General features: G+C 47.1%; 1 protein-coding gene across 9 annotated transcripts in view; it reads right to left on the minus strand.

Annotated features, from left to right (window-relative positions):
* Positions 1 to 23,428, minus strand: part of LOC135908829 (phospholipid-transporting ATPase ABCA3-like) — a 324,046-nt gene that overhangs the window by 25,869 nt on the left and 274,749 nt on the right. For 6 of the 9 annotated variants that reach the window (XM_065440659.1, XM_065440663.1, XM_070532568.1 and 3 more), the window contains one exon: positions 17,005 to 17,178. The exons of the other annotated variants lie outside the window; for them this stretch is intronic. In XM_065440659.1, the coding sequence (XP_065296731.1) occupies positions 17,005 to 17,178 (174 nt within the window). The remainder of the gene's footprint in view (positions 1 to 17,004; positions 17,179 to 23,428) is intronic. 9 annotated transcript variants of the gene reach the window in all.

Here is a 23,428-nt window from a genome sequence, read left to right on the forward strand (position 1 = left end):
GAAGGATGGGTCATGGCGCTTTTGCGTGGATTATGGGCACCTTAACAGGGTTACCAAAAAGGACGTGTATCCCCTACCTCGGCTTGATGACGCCCTTGACTGCCTCCACGGTGCTCGCTATTTCTCCTCTATTGACCTTCGCTCCGGCTATTGGCAGATTGCCGTGGACGATCTCGACCGCGAGAAGACTGCCTTTGTAACACCCGACGGTCTTTATCAATCCAAGGTGATGCCGTTCGGCCTATGTAACGCTCCTGCCACTTTTGAACGCATGATGGACTCCCTTCTTCACGGTTTCAAATGGTCCACGTGCTTGTGCTACTTGGACGACGTTATCGTATTCTCCCCAATGTTTGCTACGCACCTCGAGCGCCTCTCAGCAGTCCTGGACGTTTTTCGGCGAGCCGGTCTGCAACTCATTGCATCGAAGTGCCAATTCGGCCGTCGCCAGATTACCGTCCTTGGAGATCTCGTTGACGCGAACGGAGTGCAACCGGACCCAGGCAAGATCCATGCTGTTGCGCACTTCCCTGTTCCGAAGTGTGTCAAGGATGTGCGCAGCTTCATCGGCCTTTGTTCGTACTTCCGCCGTTTCGTGAGGAATTTCGCCGCCATAGCACGACCACTAACCGACCTTTTGAAAAAAGACGCTGCTTTCCAGTGGGCCGATAACGAGGCCTCTGCATTCTCTCATCTAATCGACATTCTCACAACGCCTCCCGTTCTGGCCCATTTCGATCCTTCTGCGCCTACCGAAGTCCGTACTGATGCCAGCGGTCACGGAATTGGAGCAGTACTGGCACAACGCCAGCGTGCCCACGACCGTGTTATCGCTTACGCCAGCAGGCTCCTCTCACCCGCGGAGCGCAACTATTCCATCACTGAGCGTGAGTGTCTGGCCCTAGTTTGGGCGGTTGCGGATTTCCGCCCATACTTATATGGCCGATCCTTTTCCGTTGTCACAGACCATCACGCGCTTTGTTGGTTATGCTCATTGAAAGACCCTGAAGGAAGACTTGGTCGCTGGGCCTTACGCCTCCAAGAATATTCGTTCTCTGTCACCTACAAATCTGGCCGACTACACAAGGACGCTGACTGCCTGTCTCGCTACCCGGTAGACGAGCCTGACGACGCCGACAGTAGTACCGCTGACGGCATTTTCTCTGTGTCTGCCTTTGCTAACATCGCCGATGAGCAGTACCGAGACCTATCGCTGCGAGTACTCATCGAGCGTCTGCGCTCTACACCTACCGACGCATCCGTTCGCCGATATGTCCTCCAGGGCGGCATTCTGTACCGAAGGAGCTTCCTCCCCGATGGCCCTGATCTTCTTGTCGTGCCACAACATCTACGACAGACTGTGCTCTTTGAGATGCATGACGCACCCACTGCAGGACATCTTGGGGTAACCCGCACGTACGACCGCGTCCGCCGTCGCTTCTTTTGGCCTGGTCTCGCTCGCTCCGTTCGACGCTATGTTGCTGCCTGTGATCCCTGCCAGCGTCGGAAGACACCTCAGGTGCTACCTGCCGGTCATCTCCAGCCGATCACCGTCCCTGTGGAACCGTTCTTTCGTGTTGGATTAGACCTGCTCGGTCCCTTTCCCACGTCATCCTCTGGGAACAAATGGGTAGCCGTCGCGACTGATTACGCCACCCGATACGCTATCACTCGGGCTCTCCCTACCAGCTTCGCCACTGACGTCGCGGACTTTCTCTTGCGTGACATTATCTTGCTTCATGGCGCCCCGCGACAGCTGCTTACTGACCGTGGTCGAAACTTCCTCTCGAAAGTTATCGCTGACATTGTGCGTTCCTGTTCCATTCAACACCAACTGACTACTTCATGCCATCCTCAGAGTTTGCTACCCGAGTTCAGTCTTCTACTGAATCGTGTGTCTCGTGCATGCAAGACGTGCTCGCTCTTAGCCGGAAAGTCGACGAGAAAATGGCCGAGGTTGACAAAGGCGGCCACGTACTCAAACAGATCGCGGATGATGCGTTCAACTTGGTCTTCAACAATGTGTCCTCCATCGACGTGATTGTCAAGGAATGCCGCCGCTTTGAGCTCGCCAAAAGCCGCCGCGTCATTCCACAGTTCTCCCGGCTCTCTAACACGGCTGCGATGTCAGCTTGCGTTGACCTTACCACTTCACCACCCTTAAATAAGCACGTCACACGTATTGTTCGCTGCGAGCTCGAGGCTACAAGTCCTGCGCCGTTCCATCCACGCCCACTTGACCCCATCATTGACCAACCAGCCCCAGCAATCGCTCTCATTCAGGGAGTTGTGCGGCAAGAATTTGCAAACCAGGGTTTACCTGCTGCCTGCTCCGTCTCCCGACCTGACGCCCGACCGGTGCCGACTGCTACACCTCACGGGGATCTGTATTTCCCTCCCAGATATTGCAACCCTACCGAGTGGAGAACTCCGGACGACAAGCCCATTTGCTTCCGTTCCATCCGCCTTGGCCACATGGCTGGCCACTGCCGCACCTCATGAACGTCGCCGTATTCGAGCTCCTCTTCGCCGTCTCCTAGCCCATATGCCGACCCGCGCCGTTACTTGCCTCAACGCATGCCTCATATCTCTGACGTATCCATCGATGTCAGTTATCCTGCTCGCTGGCCGTCACCTCAGCGCCGTCGGTCCCCGTCGCCCCAGCCCCGCCGCTATTCGTCGGCGACCAATTATGGACCCTCCGGGTCGGAAAACAAGACCATGCAGCTGCTGGAGGTAGTGCTGCATAATCTTCGTCGTGTCGAAATCCTCCATTGACGCTCCCAACGAACCAGAATTTACCTGATGTTCACGTCAACGGTGTCCCTTTGATGGCGTGAATAGATACTGGAGCCCAGGCGTCCATAATAAGTTGTAACCTCTGTTGTCGACTGAGGAAGGTTCTCACGCCTGCTACGACACGAGCCATACGCGTGGCCGAAGGCAGCACTGTTGACGTCGCTGGAATGTGTACTTCCGTTATAAGTATCACCGACTGCCGCATTCTTGTTCTTTTTACAGGGTTGACGGATTATCCCCATGACCTAATCCTCGGGACTCGACATTCTTAAGGCGCATTCAGCTTTGATCGACTGTTCTGCCGGTACCTTTTGCCTCGAATTTCCTCTACTCGCCCATATTCGCGTTTAACTGCCGAACAACTGTAGTACGACCGCCTTCATCCGCCTGCCGCCTCAAGCCTTGACTTTCATCGATTTCCTATCATCTTGTCCTCTGCCAGAGGGTGATTACGTCGCCACACCTGTTCCTGATGTCCTTTTGATGCGCAATATCACTGTGCCCCACTCCGTCGTCACCATCGCTGATAACCGCAAATACTTCCCCGCCGTCAATTGCGGCCTGACAAAGGAAGTTTTACCTTAAGGCATGTCGGTTGCAACGCTCCGTGCTATCGGAGATGACCACGTCACGACGTTTTCGGTAGACGTCTGCTAAGATTATGCCACAGTATGCTATTTGCCCTGACGCAACATTTCATCCCATGATTGCTGCGGACCTATAGCCTGAACAAACAGCAGCTCTATGTTGCCTTTTGCTTTCATACCACGACATCTTCGACTGCAGCAATCGCCAATTGGACCAGACTTGAATTGGTAAGCACCACATAAACACTGGTGATGCCAGTCCTATTCATCGCCGGCCCTATCGAGTTTCTGCTTCAGTGCGTAAGCTTATTCAAGATGGAGTTAGCAAGATGCTTGCCAATGGCATTGTTGAACCGTGGTAGAGCCCTTGGGCGTCGCCCGTGGTGATTGTTAAAGAGAAAGATGACACATTCCGTTTCTGCGTAGATTACCGTCATTTTAACTGCATTACCAAGAAAGACGTCTACCCCTTGCCCCGCATTGACGACGCCCTCGAGTGTCTCCATGGTGCCAACTACTTTTCATCAATAGACATGCGGTCTGGTTATTGGCAGATTTCTGTGGAAGAAAAATACCGAGAAGACCGCGTTCTCCACTCCTTATGGTCTATATGAATTCAATGTTATGCCATTCAGTCTATGAAACGCCTCAGCAACATTCGAACGTATGATGGACTCTTGGCTTCAAAGGTTCAAATGGTCAACATGCCTATGCTACCTAGACGACGTTCTCGTATTTTCGCTTACATTTGAGACACACCTTGAGCACTTATCAGCTGTTCTTCAAGTCTTCCACGATCCGGGGCTCCAACTAAATTCATCGAAGTGTCACTTCGGTCTTCGGCAGATTACAGTGCTGGGCCACCTCGTCGACACTTCCGGCATTCAACCAGACCCGGAGAAAATTCGTGCTGTCACGTCTTTTCCTGTGCCTCACTCTGTCAAAGATGTCAGAAGTTTTGTCGGACTCTGCTCCTACTTCCGACGTTTTGTTAAGGATTTCGCGACGATTGCCCGACCTCATACTGATCTTCTGAAGAAGGACGAGCCTTTTATGTGGGGCCCCGCTCAAACTGCCGCGTCCGTCCACCTCACCAACATTTTCAACACGCCACCTCTACTGGCCTACTTTGACCCGTCCTCTCCTACAGAGGTGCGTACGGTGCCAGTGGTCACGGTATCGGAGGCGTCTTAGCCCAGCGGCAACAGGGTCAAGATCGCGTTATCACGTGCACTAGCCGTCTCCTCACAGCAGCGGAGCACCACTATTCGATTACAGTTCGTGAATACTTGGCTCTCGTCTGGGCGGTTTCCAAATTCCACCCGTACTTGTAGGGCATGCACTTCTCTGTAATTACGGACCAACACGCGCTCTGCTGGCTTTCCTCACTCAAGGATCCTACCGGCTGGCTTAGTCGCTGGGCTCTGTGGCTGCTACAATATTCCTATGTAGTAGTGTACAAGTAGTGTACAATTACATGAAGACGCAGACTGTTTATCACGCTATCCAGTGGACGAACCACCCGCCGACCCTGACCCTGATACCGACGCTTGCGTTTTCTCCGTTTCTCAGGTATTACACGTTGCCCACGAGCAACACCGTGATGCCACTTTGCGCACCATCGTTGTTTGCTTGGAATCTTCGCCTTTTGATTCGTTATTCACCTAATTGCTCTCCGGGATGGTGTATTATACCGCCACAATGTACGCCCCGACGGTCCTGCCCTGCTCGTCATTTCTAAACACCTCCGGCCATTTGTTCTCCGTGATGGTGTACTATACACTCCCCCAGAAAGATATGGTAAGCTATTACTGAAGTATTTGGACGAAACAGTAATCAACCTTTAGAAGATGTATTCGCTAAACATTTCAGCAACCTCGCGTCAGCCGTTCAAGAATTTAATTACTTTTTTTCTAAAGTGTCTTCACAACTTCAGCCTTTTGCTCCAGATTCGTCTAGCGCTGTTCCTAATACTGTACGATCGGCATTCTTGCCACCGGTTACTGCAGGAGACTTGCATAGCATCTTATCCAGCACTCGACCTAAGAAACCACATGGTACAGATGGTATCTCCGTACACGATATCCAACGTAATTTTTCAGAGGTTGAATCCGTCCTTCTTTTCATCATTAATGGGTATGTGGATCACAGCGCTATTCCGGGGATTTAAAGGTGGCTGTGGTTAAGCCGCTCTATAAGAGTGGTTCTCATAGCAAATTGGAGAACTATAGACCGATTTACATTCTGTCTGCAATCATGCAAATAATTGAAAAAACACCTGCTCGTACCGATGACGAATTTCCTAAATAAAAATAACGTTCTGTCAGAAGCACATTTTGGTTTTATCCATGGAAAAAGCACTATTTCCCTAATATAAGAATTTACGTACACTATCTATTCAGCTTTTGATAATAACAAATTTGTATGTGCTCTTTTTTATATGCAAGTAAGGCTTTTGATTCCCTTATTCACACGTTACTTCTAGATAAGCTAGAAAGAATTGGTTTCAGGGGTCCATTTATGAACTTACTGTCTGTCATCGAACTCCTGGAGAGCACCCAGAATAGAGCGAGACGTTACATTTCAAAAAATTATAGTAACCAGTCAAGTGTAACCCAAATAAAGTCGATATGTCGTGGCAACCACTAACCACTCGCCGTGATATTGCCATTCTATTATTATTTCATAGATTCGTTCACACAGATGGCCTAACCTTATCAAACCTGAAAAGAAAGCGTCGTCGACGTCACAAAGACTTAACAATCAGATCAGCTACACTCAAGTTTATGGCAACACACAGGCTTTTAATTTTTCAGCTTTGCCCCGTGCTCTCCGTTTATGGAACGCTCTACCAGATAGCATCGCTTGCCAATCTAAACACAGCGCATTTTGCGATCTTCTAATCGATCAATATGCCGTTTCAACCGTCTAACACGCCTTGTCTTAATTTCTTTCCTGCATTTTTCTACACGTTAATAAAAGAATTTCAGTGATCCTAATTTCTTGGTACTGTATACATGCAAAAACATTTATAATGTTATTACGTTATTATGTTATTGTGTTTACCGTTCATTGTTATTGTTCTACCTATGTATTTGCTAATGTCACACTAACTTTCCATGTTGCGTGCATATTCCTTTAATTATACTGATGTTTCTTTTTCCCGATTCCATACTAATATGTTGTTGTATTTCCCCCTTACACAATGCCTTCTCGAAAGCCTATAAGGTACATTGAATTGAATATATCTTTATTTACAACAGATTGGGGGAGACAGGAAAGAAAAGCTGCAAGTGTAACATGCAACATGTAACATGTAAATTAAAAATAATAATAAATATATCAATAAATACATAAATAAATTATTAAATCACTCTCAGAAGGTGCGCATAGGTGACTATTCCAGTATAAAAGTAATGCTGAAATCGCGTGGTCCCCAGGGGTCCGTTTTATCTCCACTTTTATTTAACCTCTACGTCAATGATTTGCCTCAATTTGTATCAAAATGCCACATATTCCAGTACGCCGACGACACCGTCCTTCTGTCAACTCGCGCATCATTTAATACATGCGTGTATAACCTTCAAGCAGATGCCACGTCTGTAATGGCTTGGTGTACAAGTAACGGAATTGGAATTAATAGACATAAAAGTAAACTTGTTTGCTTTCATAATCCCGATAAAAAATTATCGCCTTGTGCCATTTTTTGTTCACGAGTTGTATAAACTGCAAATGGATACCATTAGACTTCTCAAATAATGTAAAATATTTAGGCATCATGTTTGACTCTGATATGACAGGGAACACTCATTTTACAGGTATTAGCCAAAAGCTTCGCACAGTATCATGTCTTCTGTATAACTCTAGATACCTGTTCCCGTTTTCTGTCCGGAAAGTCATTATTCATGCACTTGTGTACAGGTATCTTAGATGCGTAGCAACCATATTTTATCACTTTTCATTTACGTGGCGCGCAAAATTGCATTCTATTCTGAAATCTGTTCTACAAAATGTTGCATACAGTGAGACCATTCCCCCTTATAATAATCTATTTTCCTTTTTGCAGTTGCCCTCATTTGACGCATCATTTTTCCAAACTGTGGTGATAAAGCATTTTCGGAAGAGTGATTTTCTTTTTCCTTTGATTCCTGTCAGACCAGTGAGACACCATAATACGTTCACAACCCCGTGGTGTTATACCCGTTTTGGTCGTTATACCAGAAAACATTATGTTCCTAACGTTTTTTATTTCTTTACCCACTGAGCTGTACTGGATCTAATCAAAACGGACACTCAAACTGTACCTCAAAACCAATTATTCTTCTGTTTAGTTGTCATTAGAGCCCGTGTCATAGTTTCGATTAGTTTCGTTTGGTCTAGATTGGTGTGTATCGTTGTTTGTTTCAGTTTATATCTTTTGTAGCTTGGTTTTGCTCGTAGCTCGTGTTTCTTTTTGGTACTTTGCTTTTGTGTTGTAGCCTCTTTTTGTTTTTTAGCTTGCTTCAGTATATAGTGTCACCTAGTAGTGACGTTGAGAAGGCAGCAAAACTGTAATCAGTACGAGCACAGTCCGAATGGCATGACTTTGAACTCGTAGAGGCCGTCTGGCGTGATGAAGGTGGTCTTTTCGCGATCCCTCTCGTCGACTTCTGTATGTCAGTAGTGAGACTTGAGATCCACCGACGAGAAGTATTTAGCGTTTGAGCCGATCCAATGTGTCGTCTATCCGTGGAAGGGGGTATACGTCCTTCTTCGTGATCTTGCTCAGTCGACCGCTTGATAATCGACGCAGAAACGTAGGGTTCCGTCCTTTTTCTTCACCAGGACAACAGCAGATGCCCACGGGCTTTTCGACGGCTAGATGATGTCGTCGCGCAGCATTTCATCGACTTGTTCTCTTATAGCTTCACGTTCTGGCGTCGAAACTCGGTATGGGCTCTGGCGGAGTGGTCGAGCGCACTCTTCGGCGATTATGCGATGCTTTGTGACTGGTGTTTGTCGAATCCTCGATGACGTCGAAAAGCAGCCTTTGTATTGTCGGAGCAGAAATCTGAGCGGTTGCTGCTTAGTCATGGGGAGACTTGGATTTATGTCGAAGTCTGGTTCGGGAACTATGGTCGGCGTGCTAGATGCCGCAGAATCCGAGAGGACAAAGGCATTGCTGTTTTCCGCAATATCCTCGATGTACACGATCGCAGTGCCCTTGTTGATGTGTTTGAACTCCTGACTGAAGTTTGTCAGCAACCCTTTAGTTTTTCCTCCGTGCAGTCGAGCGATCCCTCTTGCGACACAAATTTCACGGAAATGACAATGCTGGAGCGGGGCGGGATGCTGACTTGATCTTCGAGCACGCTCAAGGCATGGTGACTACGAGAGCTCTCCACCGGTATCGCTCGATCTTCCGACAGCGCTATCGACTTCGACTTCAGATCAATGATTGCGCCGTGTTGGTTCAGGAAGTCCATGCCGAGAGTGACGTCTTGTGAACACTGTTGGATGATAACGAAGGTGGCAGGGTAAGTCCGGTGATGAATGGTAATTCTTGCCGTGCAGATTCCAGTCGGCGTAATGAGGTGTGCTCTAGCGGTCCGAATTTGGGGGCCTTCCAATGCAGTCTTAACCTATTTCAACTGGGCGGTGATGTGTGCACTCATGAAGGAGTAATCGGCCCCTGTGTCCACTAAGACAGCCACTGCGTGGCCGTCGAGAAGCACGTCGAGGTCGGTGGTTCTTTGTTTGGCGTTACAGTTAGGTCTTGGCGTCGGATCACGGCTGCGTCGCGTTGACCTGTGGCTGGAACGTCGGGTCGTCAGGTCGTCTTTCATCAGTGTGTTCTTTGCGGCCAGTTTTCGGCGGAACGGCGGTGTGTCGTCGTTGTTATGTCATCGAGATAGTGTTTTCGGCGTTTTCATCGACGGCGGAGGATCTTCGTCAGTTCGACGAACAGCAACCGCACCTCCATCAGTTGCTGCTTTTAGTTTTCCGGATATGGGCTGACGGACCGGCCCCGGGCTGGGCCAGCGTGTTGTCATCATTGCGGCGACAGGTAGCAGCCTGCTGACGGTGAACGGGGCGGTCGTCGAGAGTTACACTGAGTGGCGGCTAGGTAGTCGGCGATGTAACATGGGCGCTTCCCAAGCTGTGGACGCGGTGTGTTGACGGCGAACCCTCTCACTACCAAGTCGCGGTATGGGCATCGGCGGTACACATGGCCGGATTTTCCGCAGTGATAGCAGAGCGGGCGGTGGTCGGAGGCTCGCCAAATGTCCGTCTTTCTAGCGTAGGTGCGCTGGGCGACGGGTGGACGTGCTGGTGGCGGCGGCGGCGGACGACGAAATTAAGGCGTTACAGGGCCCTGGCGCCGTCATGGAGGGGGGCCTTGTCGGCGTGCAGCGGCGGCGTAGGTCATCGCTTCTGGCTGGGGCTGCGGTAATTGAGGTTGCACCTCAGGAACTCCAAGCGATCGCTGAACCTCATCTTTCACGATGTCGGCGATCGAGGCCACTTGAGGCTGCGACGAAGGCAGGACCTTGCGCAGTTCTTCGCGCACAATGGCCCTGATGGTCTCTTGAAGGTCGTCCGAACCTAGTCCTTGGATGGCATACTGCGGCGTGTGCCCCTGGCGGTTATATTGCCGGGTGCGCATTTTCAGAGTTTTCTCGATCGTCGATGCCTCTGCAGAAAACTCAGCTACGGTCTTCGGTGGGTTACGAATAAGTCCGGCGAAAAGTTAGTGCTTGACGTCCTGCATCAGGAAGCGGACTTTTTTCTCCTCCGAAATTTCCGGGTCGACGTGCCAGAAAAGACGGGCCATCTCCTCCGTGAAGATCGCGATCGTCTCTATTGGCAGCTGCACTCTGGTTTCTAGTAGAGCTTGGGCTAGATCTTTTCGCACGACGCTTGTAAATGTTTGCGAGAAGCCGCTACGGAACAGGTCCCACGTCGTTAAGGGGGCTTCTCAATTCTCGAACCAAGTCTTGGCGGCGTTTTCCAATGCGAAATTGACATGTCGCAGCTTGTCGTCGCTGTCCCAACTGTTAAACGTAGCGACCCTTCTCATACGTCTCCAGTTAGCTTTCCGAGTCCTCAAATGTGGAACCGCGGAACGTCGGTGGCTCCTTGGGCTGCTCCAGAACTATTGGGGCTGTCTTCGTGGTCGTCTCTGGATGATCTTCTTGGTCGTCTCTGGTAGAATTTCGTGTTCCGGGGACGGCTGCTGTAGCCGGCGGCTTGCTCGATGTTCCGGACGACGTTGGTGTTGTGTTTGCGGTCCGGACTTGGATTACGGCTTGTCGCGGACGTCTGGTACATGAACGCAAAGCACCTCCACCAGATGTCACTTAGTAGTGACGGGGAAGAAGGCAACAAAACTGTGATTATAGAAACTAGCGTTTTATTGGGCGAACTTGTGCCCTCGAAAGCAGGGTACACTCAAAAGAACAACGATAGCGGGGAGCAGAGTCAGCGATCGTCGAAAATCTGGTCAGTGGGTCAAGCGCGTCGGCTTTTATACCGCAGTCGTCGAATGTTCCAGACTGATCGCTGGGACCCGCGTGTCTTCCACAAAGTTCTACACCATTCGCGTCACGCGATGAAATCAGATAACACAAGGTTCGGCAACAACAGACAGCGGATAAAAGCATTGATAACATTCCAGAAACTTCCGATACATGCAGGCGCGTCCCGCGCTGTGCAATAACATTTGTTAGGCGGCGAAACGTGGTCACCCGATAAAGATAGGCAAGTGCACGTGTCAATAGCTTGATAACCTTGCTTTATTTTTTTGAGTACGTGTTGCTGACTGCCGGGTACAGCCCGACAAGCCTTCATGGCTTGGGCTGACCGGATTTGAATTTGTAATATTTTCATGAAATAAAGGTTATATTATTATTATTATTATTATTATTATTATTATTATTATTATTATTATTATTATTATTATTATTATTATTATTGCGTGTTTCTTGTGGCCGATGCCCGCGGGCGCTCCGACGAAGACGACGAACGCTCTCTGGCTCTCGAGCTGTCGCCTGAACTGGCCAGCGCTGCAGTTCATTCATTCACAAATCTTTATTAGTGTCCTGAAGCCCGGTCTTTTCAGACCGAGGCGGGCCGCATCCACGTCGGCACCGCCAGGCCGAGCCTTATGGCGTCATCGTGGACCCTCTGGACAGCCCGTAGCTGATCTTGATATGAAGAGCTTGTTATCAACTTGTGCCAGTAAAGCCATTTTTCTTCGGGGTCGGCGAGAGTCGCGGGACAGCCCGCCAGCATGTGTCTTATGTCAATGATGCCATCACACACGTTACATTCTTTACTACTTTCTCTTTCTGGGTGAATTTTATTTATGAAATACGGAGTGGGGTACGTCCCGGTTTGCAGTAAACGTAGCGTCACTGCCTGAGCCCTGTTCAATTTTACGTGTGGCAGAGGGAATTGCCTACGCCCCAAGTAGTAATATTTAGTGATGTCGCTGTAAGTTAGTAACTGATCTTTATGTTCCCCGGAATGGTTGTGGGCGTCGGTTCGGTTCTGACCGGCACGGCAAGCAAGTCCTCGTGCCAGGTCGTTCGTCACCTCGTTGAGGTTGGGCCGAGTCTCGTCCACTTGTCCCATATGTGCAGGAAACCATCGGATTTCAGTTTTGATAGTTTCGACCTTGTCGATAATTTTAGCCGCAGTCCCAGCTACATAGCCTTTGTCAAAGCTTTTAATTGCTGCTTTGGAATCGCTATAGATGAAAGACCATTTACGGTTCCTGATGGCTAGAGCAATCGCGGCTTGCTCCGCCACCGTGGAATCCTTAGTGAAGATGGTGATGGCGTCCCGTACCTCGCCCCGGCTGTCGACCACCACGGCGGTGTAGGCCTCTTTGCCTTTGACCCAGGCAGCGTCTACAAGGGCCGCCTGTTGTCCTAGCTGTTCAATTTCTTTCAACAAAGCTTTCGCTCTCGCTTTTCTCCTGCTAACATTGTGTTCCGGGTGCATATTTCTTGGGAGGGGGGTGGTTCTGATCGCGTCTCTAAGTTTCGCGCTCAATTCTACCTCGGATTCCTTCGGGTTCATTGATATATTTGGGTCTGTCCCTATCGCTTTGAGTATAAGCCTGCCCGCTCGCGTTTTCGTCAGTCTTTCCTGCTGCGCCATCTGTTGCGCTTCCGCCATCTCTTCTATCGTATTGTGCACGCCTAAGTTCATGAGCTTCACGTTCGAGGTGCTGATGGGTATACCTAGGGTAGCCTTCACTAACTTTCTGATCAGAGTGTTTAGCTTGTTCAGCTTGGCCTGCGACCATTTAAATAGACCTGCCACGTAGGTGAAGTGACATAGAGCGAAGGCGTGCACTAGCCTTAGAGCGCTGTCCTCACCCAGGCCTCTGTGTCTGTTGCTGATTCTCCTTAGTAATCTGATGACTTGGTCCGTCTTGTTGGAAATGTGCTGAATGGCATTCAGGTTGGTACCTCCCGCTGCTATGTGGAAGCCTAACACTTTAATATTTTCCACCTGCCTGATCGCAGATCCGTCGTAACAGCGTAACATAATCTTGGGTTCCTCCACGGGGACGTAGCCCCTGGGTCTTCGACCCCTGCGTCAATGTTTTAGGACCAAAAGCTCCGACTTTGCCACCGAACAGTTGAGTCCCATCTCGCCTAGCGTGCTTTCCACGGCATGTATGCTCTCTTGCAGTCTGGTCTCCGTTTGGCCTACGTTACCGTTGGCGCTCCATATGGTTATATCATCGGCGTATATTGCAAAGTGTATACCTTCTATGCTCTCCAGTTTCCTCGCGACTCTGGTCATTGCTAGATTACCCTTTGTAAATATACTTTGTAGATAGTCTCCAGTTTTAATCCTTTGTTCGCGTAACAATATTTTGTGAGCCGGATAAATAACAGCGGGAACACATGGCACACCAGCTGAAGACGGTGACGAGTTCAGCTAGTACCATCGTCTTCTTCATACGTTCTCTCGTTTCTTTCTTTTGAGTTTTTATCGGTTTTACATTGTACCAGCTAGCCCAGTTCACCGCTTCATTATTTCTTCAACCATCGTTTTTTCGGCGTTTTCGTGCTTTGTGAGACGTACGCTTGCTTAGTGAGCTTAGCGCGGTAAACATTATTTATGAAAACAACGGCCAGATACTTTGTGGTATGCAGGTAAATTTCAAAGTGGGTGGGATTAATTGCGGCCTTTGCAATAGATTACATATGGAAGGGCTTGGGACTGTTCTGAGCATTCTGCGAGCATGTAGATCTTGGCCATTTTCCCCGACAGAACTACAAACGCCAACCACATAAAATTTAGCGAGAATGGGCGAAAAGCTACGGCAAATTACGTGCGAAGCGAAATACGTAAGTAATTAACACGGCCATTGAAAACAAAAATTCTTACGCAAGTATTTGAAAGAATCAATCGGTTATTATCAGCTATGTTTGCCAATGTCCCGAGATAACTCTGCGTTACACTAACAATAAGTTTGGTGGAAGTCAGGGTCAGGTTAACTGATATATGCAGTGACATTCCTGCCTTGATTCGGAGCGTTGCACTAAATAGTGAACCCGCCTGAGTTTATTCTTTTTTATGTGTTACACGAGGTTCGTAGCAGGCTTTCCCGGTACCTTCGGCGCACTAAGGAAAACGCATTTTCGTCATATTTATTAAAACGAGTGGCAGGCTTTGAACGAAATTGAAAGTGTCTCGACACTTTATGGCATTAGCAGTAAATTACGAATTCAAACTATATAGGGCGTTATAGCTGCATTTTAGGGAACAGAATTTACCATCCTGCACTGAGGGAACTATAAATTAGCAGATCACATCTACTGAAATTTGGGGGCACATTAAGACCAACGTTCTCGCACTCCAAAATGTGGGTGAGTGAATTACTGCCTTTATAAAAAGTATTTACCAAGTGTTAAAATGCGTTAAATGCTGGCAGTGTTTGAAACGGACAAGTCATAAAAGGTCAATGTTTTCATGTACGTGATTTGATAGCATGTAACTGTAAATTATTTTTGCGTCTGCTCGAACTACATATCTTCGCTAGAAATTGCGTTGTGATTCTACAGGGTCGCACAGGTTCGATGTCTTTCTTTTACTGTGCTTTCATTTGAAATTAGAAATGGATATCATACTCCTCGGCGAAAAAGAAAAAGAAAAAACTTTGTAATATACTCAGTGCGCTTTGTTTTGAATAATTTAGGCTGTAAACGTAAATGATGGGGCTGTACGTTCCAAAACCACGATCGGATTATAAGGCACGTTATAGGGGCAGACTGTGGATTAATTTTGACATCCTGGTGCTCTTGAACGTGCACCCAAACCTCAGTGCAATAGGGGTTTTGTATTTCGCTCCCGTTGAAATTCAGCTGCTGTGGTCGGGACTGAATCCATGACCTTGAGCAATGCAATAACCGTCAAGTTGCCACGGCGGGCACAGAAGTGTTATTTTGACGTGCGACTGTTTCCGCAGTGTCGCCTAGACCCTGCGGTGTTTTAATGCAGCTTTGCGTCTGCACGCTCTGCGTCAGTTGTCCGCTTGCATCAGTTGTCCGCATGGTGCTTATTTTTCAGAAATAGCGGAAGCGTACAGTACTTTCAGCCTGCCCGCAACGGCTGTTTCCTTGTCTTCTCACGTCTTTTTCTTCTCCCGCCGTTTTCCCCTGTATGGGAAATGCGAAAATGGCAAGGCTCTTATTCACTTGTCTTGCGAATGTGTCGGTTCTGCCTATTCCCTGCCTCCTCTTCTCCCTTATATGTATCTACCTAAGTCGCCTTTGACCTTGCACGTTAGTATAAAGGTAAGCGTTGCAGTTTCTGCAATGCATCTGAGGGAGGTCATGACTAATTACAGCTGTCAAGAGGCTAGTGCTCCAGAGGGGAATGTGCGAGTGCAACGCGATGAAAAGGTGCAAACTAGTTTGTCACGTCGACTTTCTTCTCTGCCATGCTCCTACCATGTAGATACACGCTCTGAACCACTGCCCCACGCAGCGTGCAAGACAGCAGCAGCAGCAGCACAAAGGTCGGAGGAAGAGGCAAAGAAACCTTCGTTTAAAAGAGAAATGGCGTAAGAACACAAAGGTGCAGTCGTTCTTGATGCGTATGTCGAAAGTACATTGAAACCGACGCTGGGATTGCGCCGTTTCACAATTTCACTTCACCCACACGAATAGGCCGGCATGGTTCTGTTTTTCCTTACATATTAGGTTTTTCATGACCCTCATATATAGATGGAGACTTTTTGGATGGAGACATAGATGGAGACTTTTGGATGGAGACATAGATGGAGACTTTTCGCAAATACACTTAGCATTAAGAGGAGGGCTTTCAGCGGGCATTAAGTCATGCAAATTTCAATAATTATGCTACACGAACACCGGCGTGCCAACACCCGAGCATAATGTAGGTATTTCTGGAGTTTACAGCTGCTTAGAAGGAGTTTATGACTAGAGTTACAAACATAGGCGCATGAGCTAAATATATTGGCTGAAGGTTTCTCACGCAATGTTGCTTCATGCCGTTTTCGACACGCATCCAAAGCCTTAAGAATAAGTTTCGTGACCAGGAAGATTCAAACATGAGAAGTTCACTGGCTCTCTTTCTAGAATTGAAATGGATCAAACTGCAGCGAATATTTCGGGTGCTGCGCTCCAGCAATAAGAAAAAAAAGAAGCGACTGGATATTTAGCGATGCTCTGAAAAATGCCACAACACAATTTCGTGTTTTGAACTCGGGCCGTATATAGTGATTACGCGTGAACTGGCTCCACGACCGCTTAGACCCCTCGGGCTCGACGCACACCGATCGCGGTGTGATACGATGGGTATTATCAAGATACCACGGTTAAAGACGTGACTTCGTTGTAGATAACATCATTTTGGAACGGCTTTTTCTTCATGTGAACACAGAATGACAGGCTGAAATGAAATCTCTGTTTCTATACTACTGCCGTCTACGGCCGATTTTGAGGCTTTCACCTTGTTCTTTTTTATTAACGGGCCCTTTTTGTCCTGAAAAAAACAAGGTATCATTTGGGTAGCTTTCATACGATCCCGCTGTTTAAACTTTACACGTTGTGGAAGCACAATTTGAAGCTCTGATGGTAAAACTGCGCTGCATATGTGAAGTGCGGTACGACTCTTTGAATGTGCTTTATATTTCTACGGTCTTTGTACAATTTGCGCCTTCAAGATATTTTATCACCGGAAAATGAACTCGTGCCATTGAAAACTGGGGAGCTTCCAGCAGCACCTGCTAGAAGCGCTTATTAGATAGTGTCCCTGAAAGCTGCCTCTGAACATATATGTTGGTGCAACATATTTGGTGGTGTTGGTTCACCCATCAAGCATCAATGAGTATAATTTCGCCGTTCTTTTCAAACGCAAGTTCACTCCAATTAAAACACTACTTTTACAAAACGAAGAATAATGTGTCATTCGAAATTGTTGCTTAAAATCGACAGCTGCAAAAGCTACAAAATTTCTCTAAACAAGGAGGTCAAATACAACTGAACCTTGTTGGGCGAACAAGAATGCGGAACTACCAGGATCTCAAATTCGAAAACTCGCAATTCACGCAGAAAACGTATGACCGGCGCTGCCGTCGTTGCTCTACCTGGTAGTGGCAAGCACGACTGAGAGCCTCCCAATCGACGTGACCCTCTTGAGGACGTGAGCGATGAGCTTTTTCGTTGCGATGTCGATGCCCGCGTACGGCTCGTCCAGCAACACGATGCGAGGCATGGTTAAAAGAGCAGCGGCGATGGAGAGCTTGCGCTTGTCTGCGTGCCTGAGAAGAAGCCATCGCATGTTAGAAAGCGAGGAAACGTGCAGGATGAAAATCGTAGCGAGCAAACCAGAGGAAAGCTTATTCGGGGGAAGCCGCTCTGGACGAGACCCTCAGCTGCTTGTGTGGCACGGCTAGTCTTAAGAAGAGTTCTAACAGCTCCCTGTACTAGCAGGGGCGTAGCCAGGGGGGGGGTTATAGGGCATCAGCCACCCCCCCCCCCCGGAAATTTTTTCGTGCTGTCCATGCATCGCTGACCAAAGCAATCCCTGGCGCTGAACATCATTCTGGATCTAGTCTAAAATGTCTTTTTAACGCGATGGCGAACTGGGTCGCAGCTGCATCTCGCGAAGTCCGGAGAACCTTCGGAGCGCATTGGATGTCAATTCCCAAACTTTATGGGTATAAAGTTCTCAAATTTTAGTATGAAAGGTGCATTGGCATTTCCAAAGTGGGGCTTTAGATTTTCAATTGCGGAACTTTGGGGGTTTATTGTTGTTATAAACGTTTGACGCCAAAGGTAATTGACTTTTCTAAGGTCGTACATCGGAACATACAACGAGACAAGCCAAATCAACGCACTATCAGACAAGTTGCCAAAGCACGCAGCGAGGTCCCATGAGACGAAGTTTTTCGGTGGTTCATTTGCGCCGTCATGTCACACTAAAATTATCAGCATTATTTTTACCTACGCCAGAGCATCCATGTGAAGATAATAAAGCCAGCAGGGGTAACTATGTTCTTATTAATTTTTTATACGTTGACCTTTATTCGCGAGGACACATTGAGCATCCTCAATTTTTTTTTGTTCTCCCTACCCTACCCACGGGCTGCCAGAGCCAACCAGAGCCCATGCGTTTTTCTCGTGTTGCCCCTTTGGTGAGTGTTGTTTGCCCCTTTGTGAGTGCTGAGTTCTCGTGTTGCGTACTTTGGTGAGTGTTCGGTTTTCTCTGGCCGAGTGGATTTCGTCTGGCAGAGTTTCGGACGCTTTCTGGCTAGCAGACGAGAAAAAGAAACAACGGTCGCTCGCCGCCATCACTGTGGGGACTCGACGGATTGCATCGTGTTCGCTGGAGCGCAACCTCTCCGGAAAGTCTTGTCTTGCCGGTGCAGGATACCGAGCAGTATGCGTAAGGTTTTCGCTAGACAAAGCGTCTCACGTTTTCTTCGATATGTCCATGGAATTATCATGCACCGGATACACCCCAGCAAATTATAATACCTATGCCGATATTGTGATGCACCAGACACCCTCCAACACATGGTGTTGGTGTGCCCACACCGCGAGAAAAACAGTCAAGCTGATGCCCCAGAACCACTTCAAGCGATCGAAGAAACGTGGGAGGCAATGTTAAAGGCACAGAGCCTGGAAGACCAGCGAAGCCTGGTGGACCGGGCCCGGGCTGCGGCATTAGCCAACGGGTTTCTCGACTAAGAGAGCCGCCCACCTACAGGGCGAAGAAAGTACACTTTCTCACTGTTTCTCAGAATAAACGTTCATTCCTCCTCATTTCTCGTTCGGTAGCCACATTAGGTGCCCAAATTAGGCTTTCGATTGTCCCAAGATGTATTTCATTGCGTCTTTTTATTTCAGTGCCCCCGCCACACAAAAGGAAAAAAAGGCGTGTTGCGGCGCAGCGAATTGTCGCATGGTGAAAGTTTGCTTTTGTTACTTCTTTTGCCGAATGTAATGGCCCACGGGACACTTCAGTTGCCTGACACTCTTATTATGTTATTACCATAGCAATTATATGGACACTCCAGGCGCATTCCTGTCGTCGCCCTCATATTCTGTGTAAAGTCTAAGGGCGATAACACCCTGAACGCGCGCCGCATGCTGTACGTGCGACTGTTGACAATGGTGGCTCAGTCTTCTGTGCGCAAAGGAGAGAAGCGGGAAGGAAACGCGCCGCATTCCGTCGCACGCGATACATCGGGGGGAGTGAATGGAATGGGGGCGCGATCTAGGATTCTCTGAATCTGTGATTGAGAAACATGTTTATTTGCATTGTTTGGCGCATCATATTTAGTGACTTTTTCTTAGATACGTAGGTTTATTGGCGATTTATCCGTATATTTAAATATCTTGTTGCGAGGTTTTGTGTATACGTGCAGTGAACTTTGTTTCCAGTGACACTTTTTTGCCCTTTATCAAGCTGTATCTTCGCATTTGTATATTCCATTGTATCTTCGAATTTATTTATTTATTTCATTTATTTTAATTATTTATTTAACTGATACTGCTAGCCTTATATATAAGGCTGTAGCAGGGCCGGGACACAAATACAACTGTGAAAGTGATTTCAAACATGGTTAACAGTTTCTGTTAATAACAATTCCAAATATTGTGGACAAAGAATAAAGGCAGCACAGACACTTTCCTACAAGTCATGTCAATGTATGCAATTCGTATACAGAATGGTATGAATATCACTATAAACATATTTAAAAGAAAGAAAGCTTACCACGAATAATTACTGACTCTCAGAGTTTTATAATGTACATTCATAATGTACGAGGACGAGTCAAATAAAAGTGAGCCTACCCACCCCGCGCAATAATGGTTCGGTTCATTATATGCGAGGCATGCGCGTACCACACAGGCATCTCTCATTTACAAAAGTGACACGCAGCTGTGAGGATAAATTTTTTTTAATGCTCTCATACACTGGGTTTAACATGATTGCATCCCGTAATGCACGCCCCAGAAGTTGTGCAGCGTGGTGCGGTGAAGTTTTTAACAGCTGAAGGTGCTTCCTAAGAAGAAATTAGTCGCCGAATGGCTGCCGTGTACGTTGAACATTGCATTTCATTGGCCACTGTGAAGCGTTGGAGCAAACGGTTCAAAGAAGGACGCGACAGTTGCAAAGACGATCCAAGACCGGGCCAAAGCCACTGTGTAATCACCCCCAACAATATTAAAGGTTGATGAGCTGATGAGACAAGAACGGATGATAAGAATTGGCGAACTGGCAGAGCGTGTGAACATCAGTCACGGTTCGATTCACACCATAATTTATGAACATCTTGGTTATCAGCTCTCGTGTGCGCAATGGATGCCCAAGATTTTGAACCACCGCCAGAAGACGGAGAAGTTCGGCGCTACCTTGACTCATCCAATCCAGTATGAGAATGAGGGTGGCGATTTCTTGTCTGCAATTGTGATCGGAGACGAACCACGGTGCCACTTCTACGAGCCTGCACCACGACGGCAAAGCTTACAGTGGAAACATTCGAATTCACCACCCTCAAAGAAGGCAAAGGCCGTCATTTCCGCCGCAAAGGTGATGTTGACTTTTTTTTCGATCGTCAGCGGTCATTACTGACAGAATTTGCTAAATCTTGAGAGACTATCAATTGTTTCTGAAATTTTGAAACGCAATATCAATTTTGTCGCAATGAAGAACAACGGACGTGGAAAATTGACCAATGGTGTCATTTTGTTCCTCGACAATGCCCTTCCCCGTGTCTCTGATGTGGTTAATACAAAACTGGTAAAGTTTAAGTGGGAAACGCTGAAACATCCGCCATACACCTCAGACCTGTCGCCTTGCGACTTCCACATTTTGAGGCACCTGAAGAAACAGGTCAAGGGAACCAGATTCGTGCCGCATGATGACGTGTAAGAGTCAGTTGGAGACTTTTTGAAGCGGCAACCCAAGGAGCTTTATGAGACGGGAATCACGCGACCAGTTAGTCAATGGGGCAAATGTTTAAATGCTCATGGAGACTACTTCTAAATAGAGTACCCCATTTGTCATATATTCGCATTGGCTCACTTTCACTTGACTCGCCTTCGTATATTATGCAGAATGCCTGCTTTTTATACGTGCTCTCTGTTGCGACTATAATTTCGGTGAAACGCATCCTCGCGATACTCACGATACACGAATGGTGACAGCTGCTCCAGGTAATATATTGGAACAAATGACGGCGTCATTTAAATTTTTCGCTGGCCGTTGCATGTGTACAAAATTGTAAACAAGGTTCTTCGATGACAGTTTCATTAACATATTTGTCCTCAACTTGTTCATTTCATGGGCTTTACATTTTTCATATCAGCGGCATGCACTGCTTAGCTGTTTTCGAACTGATATAGTTCTAAAGTTCGTGTGATATTTTCTTTAGTTATTAAATAGACAAAAACATGGAAGCATTGATATAAGTTATTTTGGCCACAATTTTTGGCACATACGGGTATATTCCTTTATGAAAAAAAAAACATATCTTACTTGTTTTGACAGTGCGTAACGTTCAACAATTCGGTTGCAGGATCTTTCGCAATGGCAATGCAGTTATTATTGATGTATTTGATCCCTCAACAAATTTTTATTAGGAAGCTTTAGCTCAGGCCCAACTCCGACGTGGTCTATTCAAATACGTGTAAAACACAGAAACGCTTTTCTGAGATAAACTCTGCATCGCTTTTAATTAAATTTGCTGCATTTGAGAGAGAAATATGAATTCTAGTGGGTGTTGAAAGCGCAATTTCAATTTAGAGCCTCAATTTTGATTAAATGTTTTTGAAAAATTCGGAAGTTCGAAAGAAATGGAACCACGGCGTTATACAAATTAATAGCTGTGCATCAATACCACATATCACGCTTCTGTAAACGCCATCTACTATAACAGTCAAAGCGCACAAATTTGGTGTGTCAATTGGTTTCTTAAGTGAATTGGTTACGTTGTGAGCAAGGGTTCTGCAAAAGCCGTATTTCCATAATACCTAATTTCTTGAAATTCGTGTGTAACATATCAATGTTTTGCGCTTTAGATGTACGATTAGATGTAATTCGCAGAATTGTGATATCATATTTGATTGTTGAGTTACAATGTAATCTTGATAGTATCGCTTACTGAAAATGGGCGATTTTTGACCTATTTAGTAAAGAATTGACAACCTAAATGCAAAATTCAAAACAAACAGGCCCTAGAATTTAAGTTTCTTTTTTTTAATTGCAACAAGCTTCATCAAATTTGGTGCTGCGGTAGCCAACAAAAACGAATTCTCCTTCTACATGTATTTAGATAGGAGAACCCGAGCTAAAGCTTCCGCTTAAGGAGGAGGCCGAGCTGCAACATGAGCCCCCGCCCCGAACGAAATTTCTGGCTGCGCCACTGTGTACTAGTTAAGGTTGATGTGGCGCCTCTCGCCGGCTTCTGGGAGAACTACTGCCCGTAGCACGTGTAGCTGTCACAGCTCTGCGGGTTTCCCTGAATGAAGAATAAACCTAAGCTGTTCGCAGTCACAGTGTCTTTCTTGAGGTTGCGGCCTAGTCCGCGAACACACAAATTCTGCTTCTTATACCTTACTCTATTATTCACTGTGTTTACTATCGTATTAGGAAGATCAATCACACATTCTCTCAATGCTCCGAAACAAAACAGAAGCACCATTGCATGGCAAAAGAAGTCAGCTTATATGATGTGACGGTGGGATCACAGACGTCGTACAACAAGAAGCAGAAAAAAAAACACAGAAGTCGAATGCATGTTCGTCTAATTTCACTGAAGATCTGCTTTGAGCTACGCCGAAGCTGTTTCTCTTGCTTTGCATAGCACCGACTGAAGCAAGCAAGACTGCTGGGGAGACAACAGAAAGCAGAGCTCGCAGTCTCAGGGATCATGGTAATGCCGACTACTGCACCAAATCGAATCAAAATTCGTCTATTGACCAAAATGACGCCAACCAACCATCGCTACTCACACAGCCAAACGACGTCAAACACCATTCTAGATGTCACACTAACCCCAGAAGCTCTACAATGAGTGGAGAGAGCAACCAGCTATAACGATAAAACCATTGCTAATAGCCCCACGAATGATGCCTAATATGACTGTGCCTACCGTAGAAAAGGTCGCAATTTAGCGAGATCTCTTTAAGCCTTGTCTGAGCTCCTGTTCCTTCACGTTACAGCCAGAAAGCTACAGCACCCTTTAAAGGCTGAAGCAGAGACCAAGACGACAACTACTTTCTTTCTTCATGGAATGTCAAAAATGACTGAAACTGACGAATATATGCATTGCAACCCATCAGAGTGTGGCCATTGGGATTCGCTGAGCGACTCATGTCATTAATATTTCGCCGCTTAACGGTTATTGTTGTAAAACAAGACGTAAGAAAAAGAAAACGTGTTTTTGTTAGCGACCCGAGAACCTCGGCAACTCGTACGAACGATTACATTTACCGACTATTTTTAAGGCGAAACTTCATTTGCCTACCATTCCTTGGTTTCGTCTGGGTCTGTCTGTC

Source organism: Dermacentor albipictus, chromosome 1, assembly GCF_038994185.2.
Source record: "Dermacentor albipictus isolate Rhodes 1998 colony chromosome 1, USDA_Dalb.pri_finalv2, whole genome shotgun sequence".
Classification (NCBI taxonomy): domain Eukaryota; kingdom Metazoa; phylum Arthropoda; class Arachnida; order Ixodida; family Ixodidae; genus Dermacentor; species Dermacentor albipictus.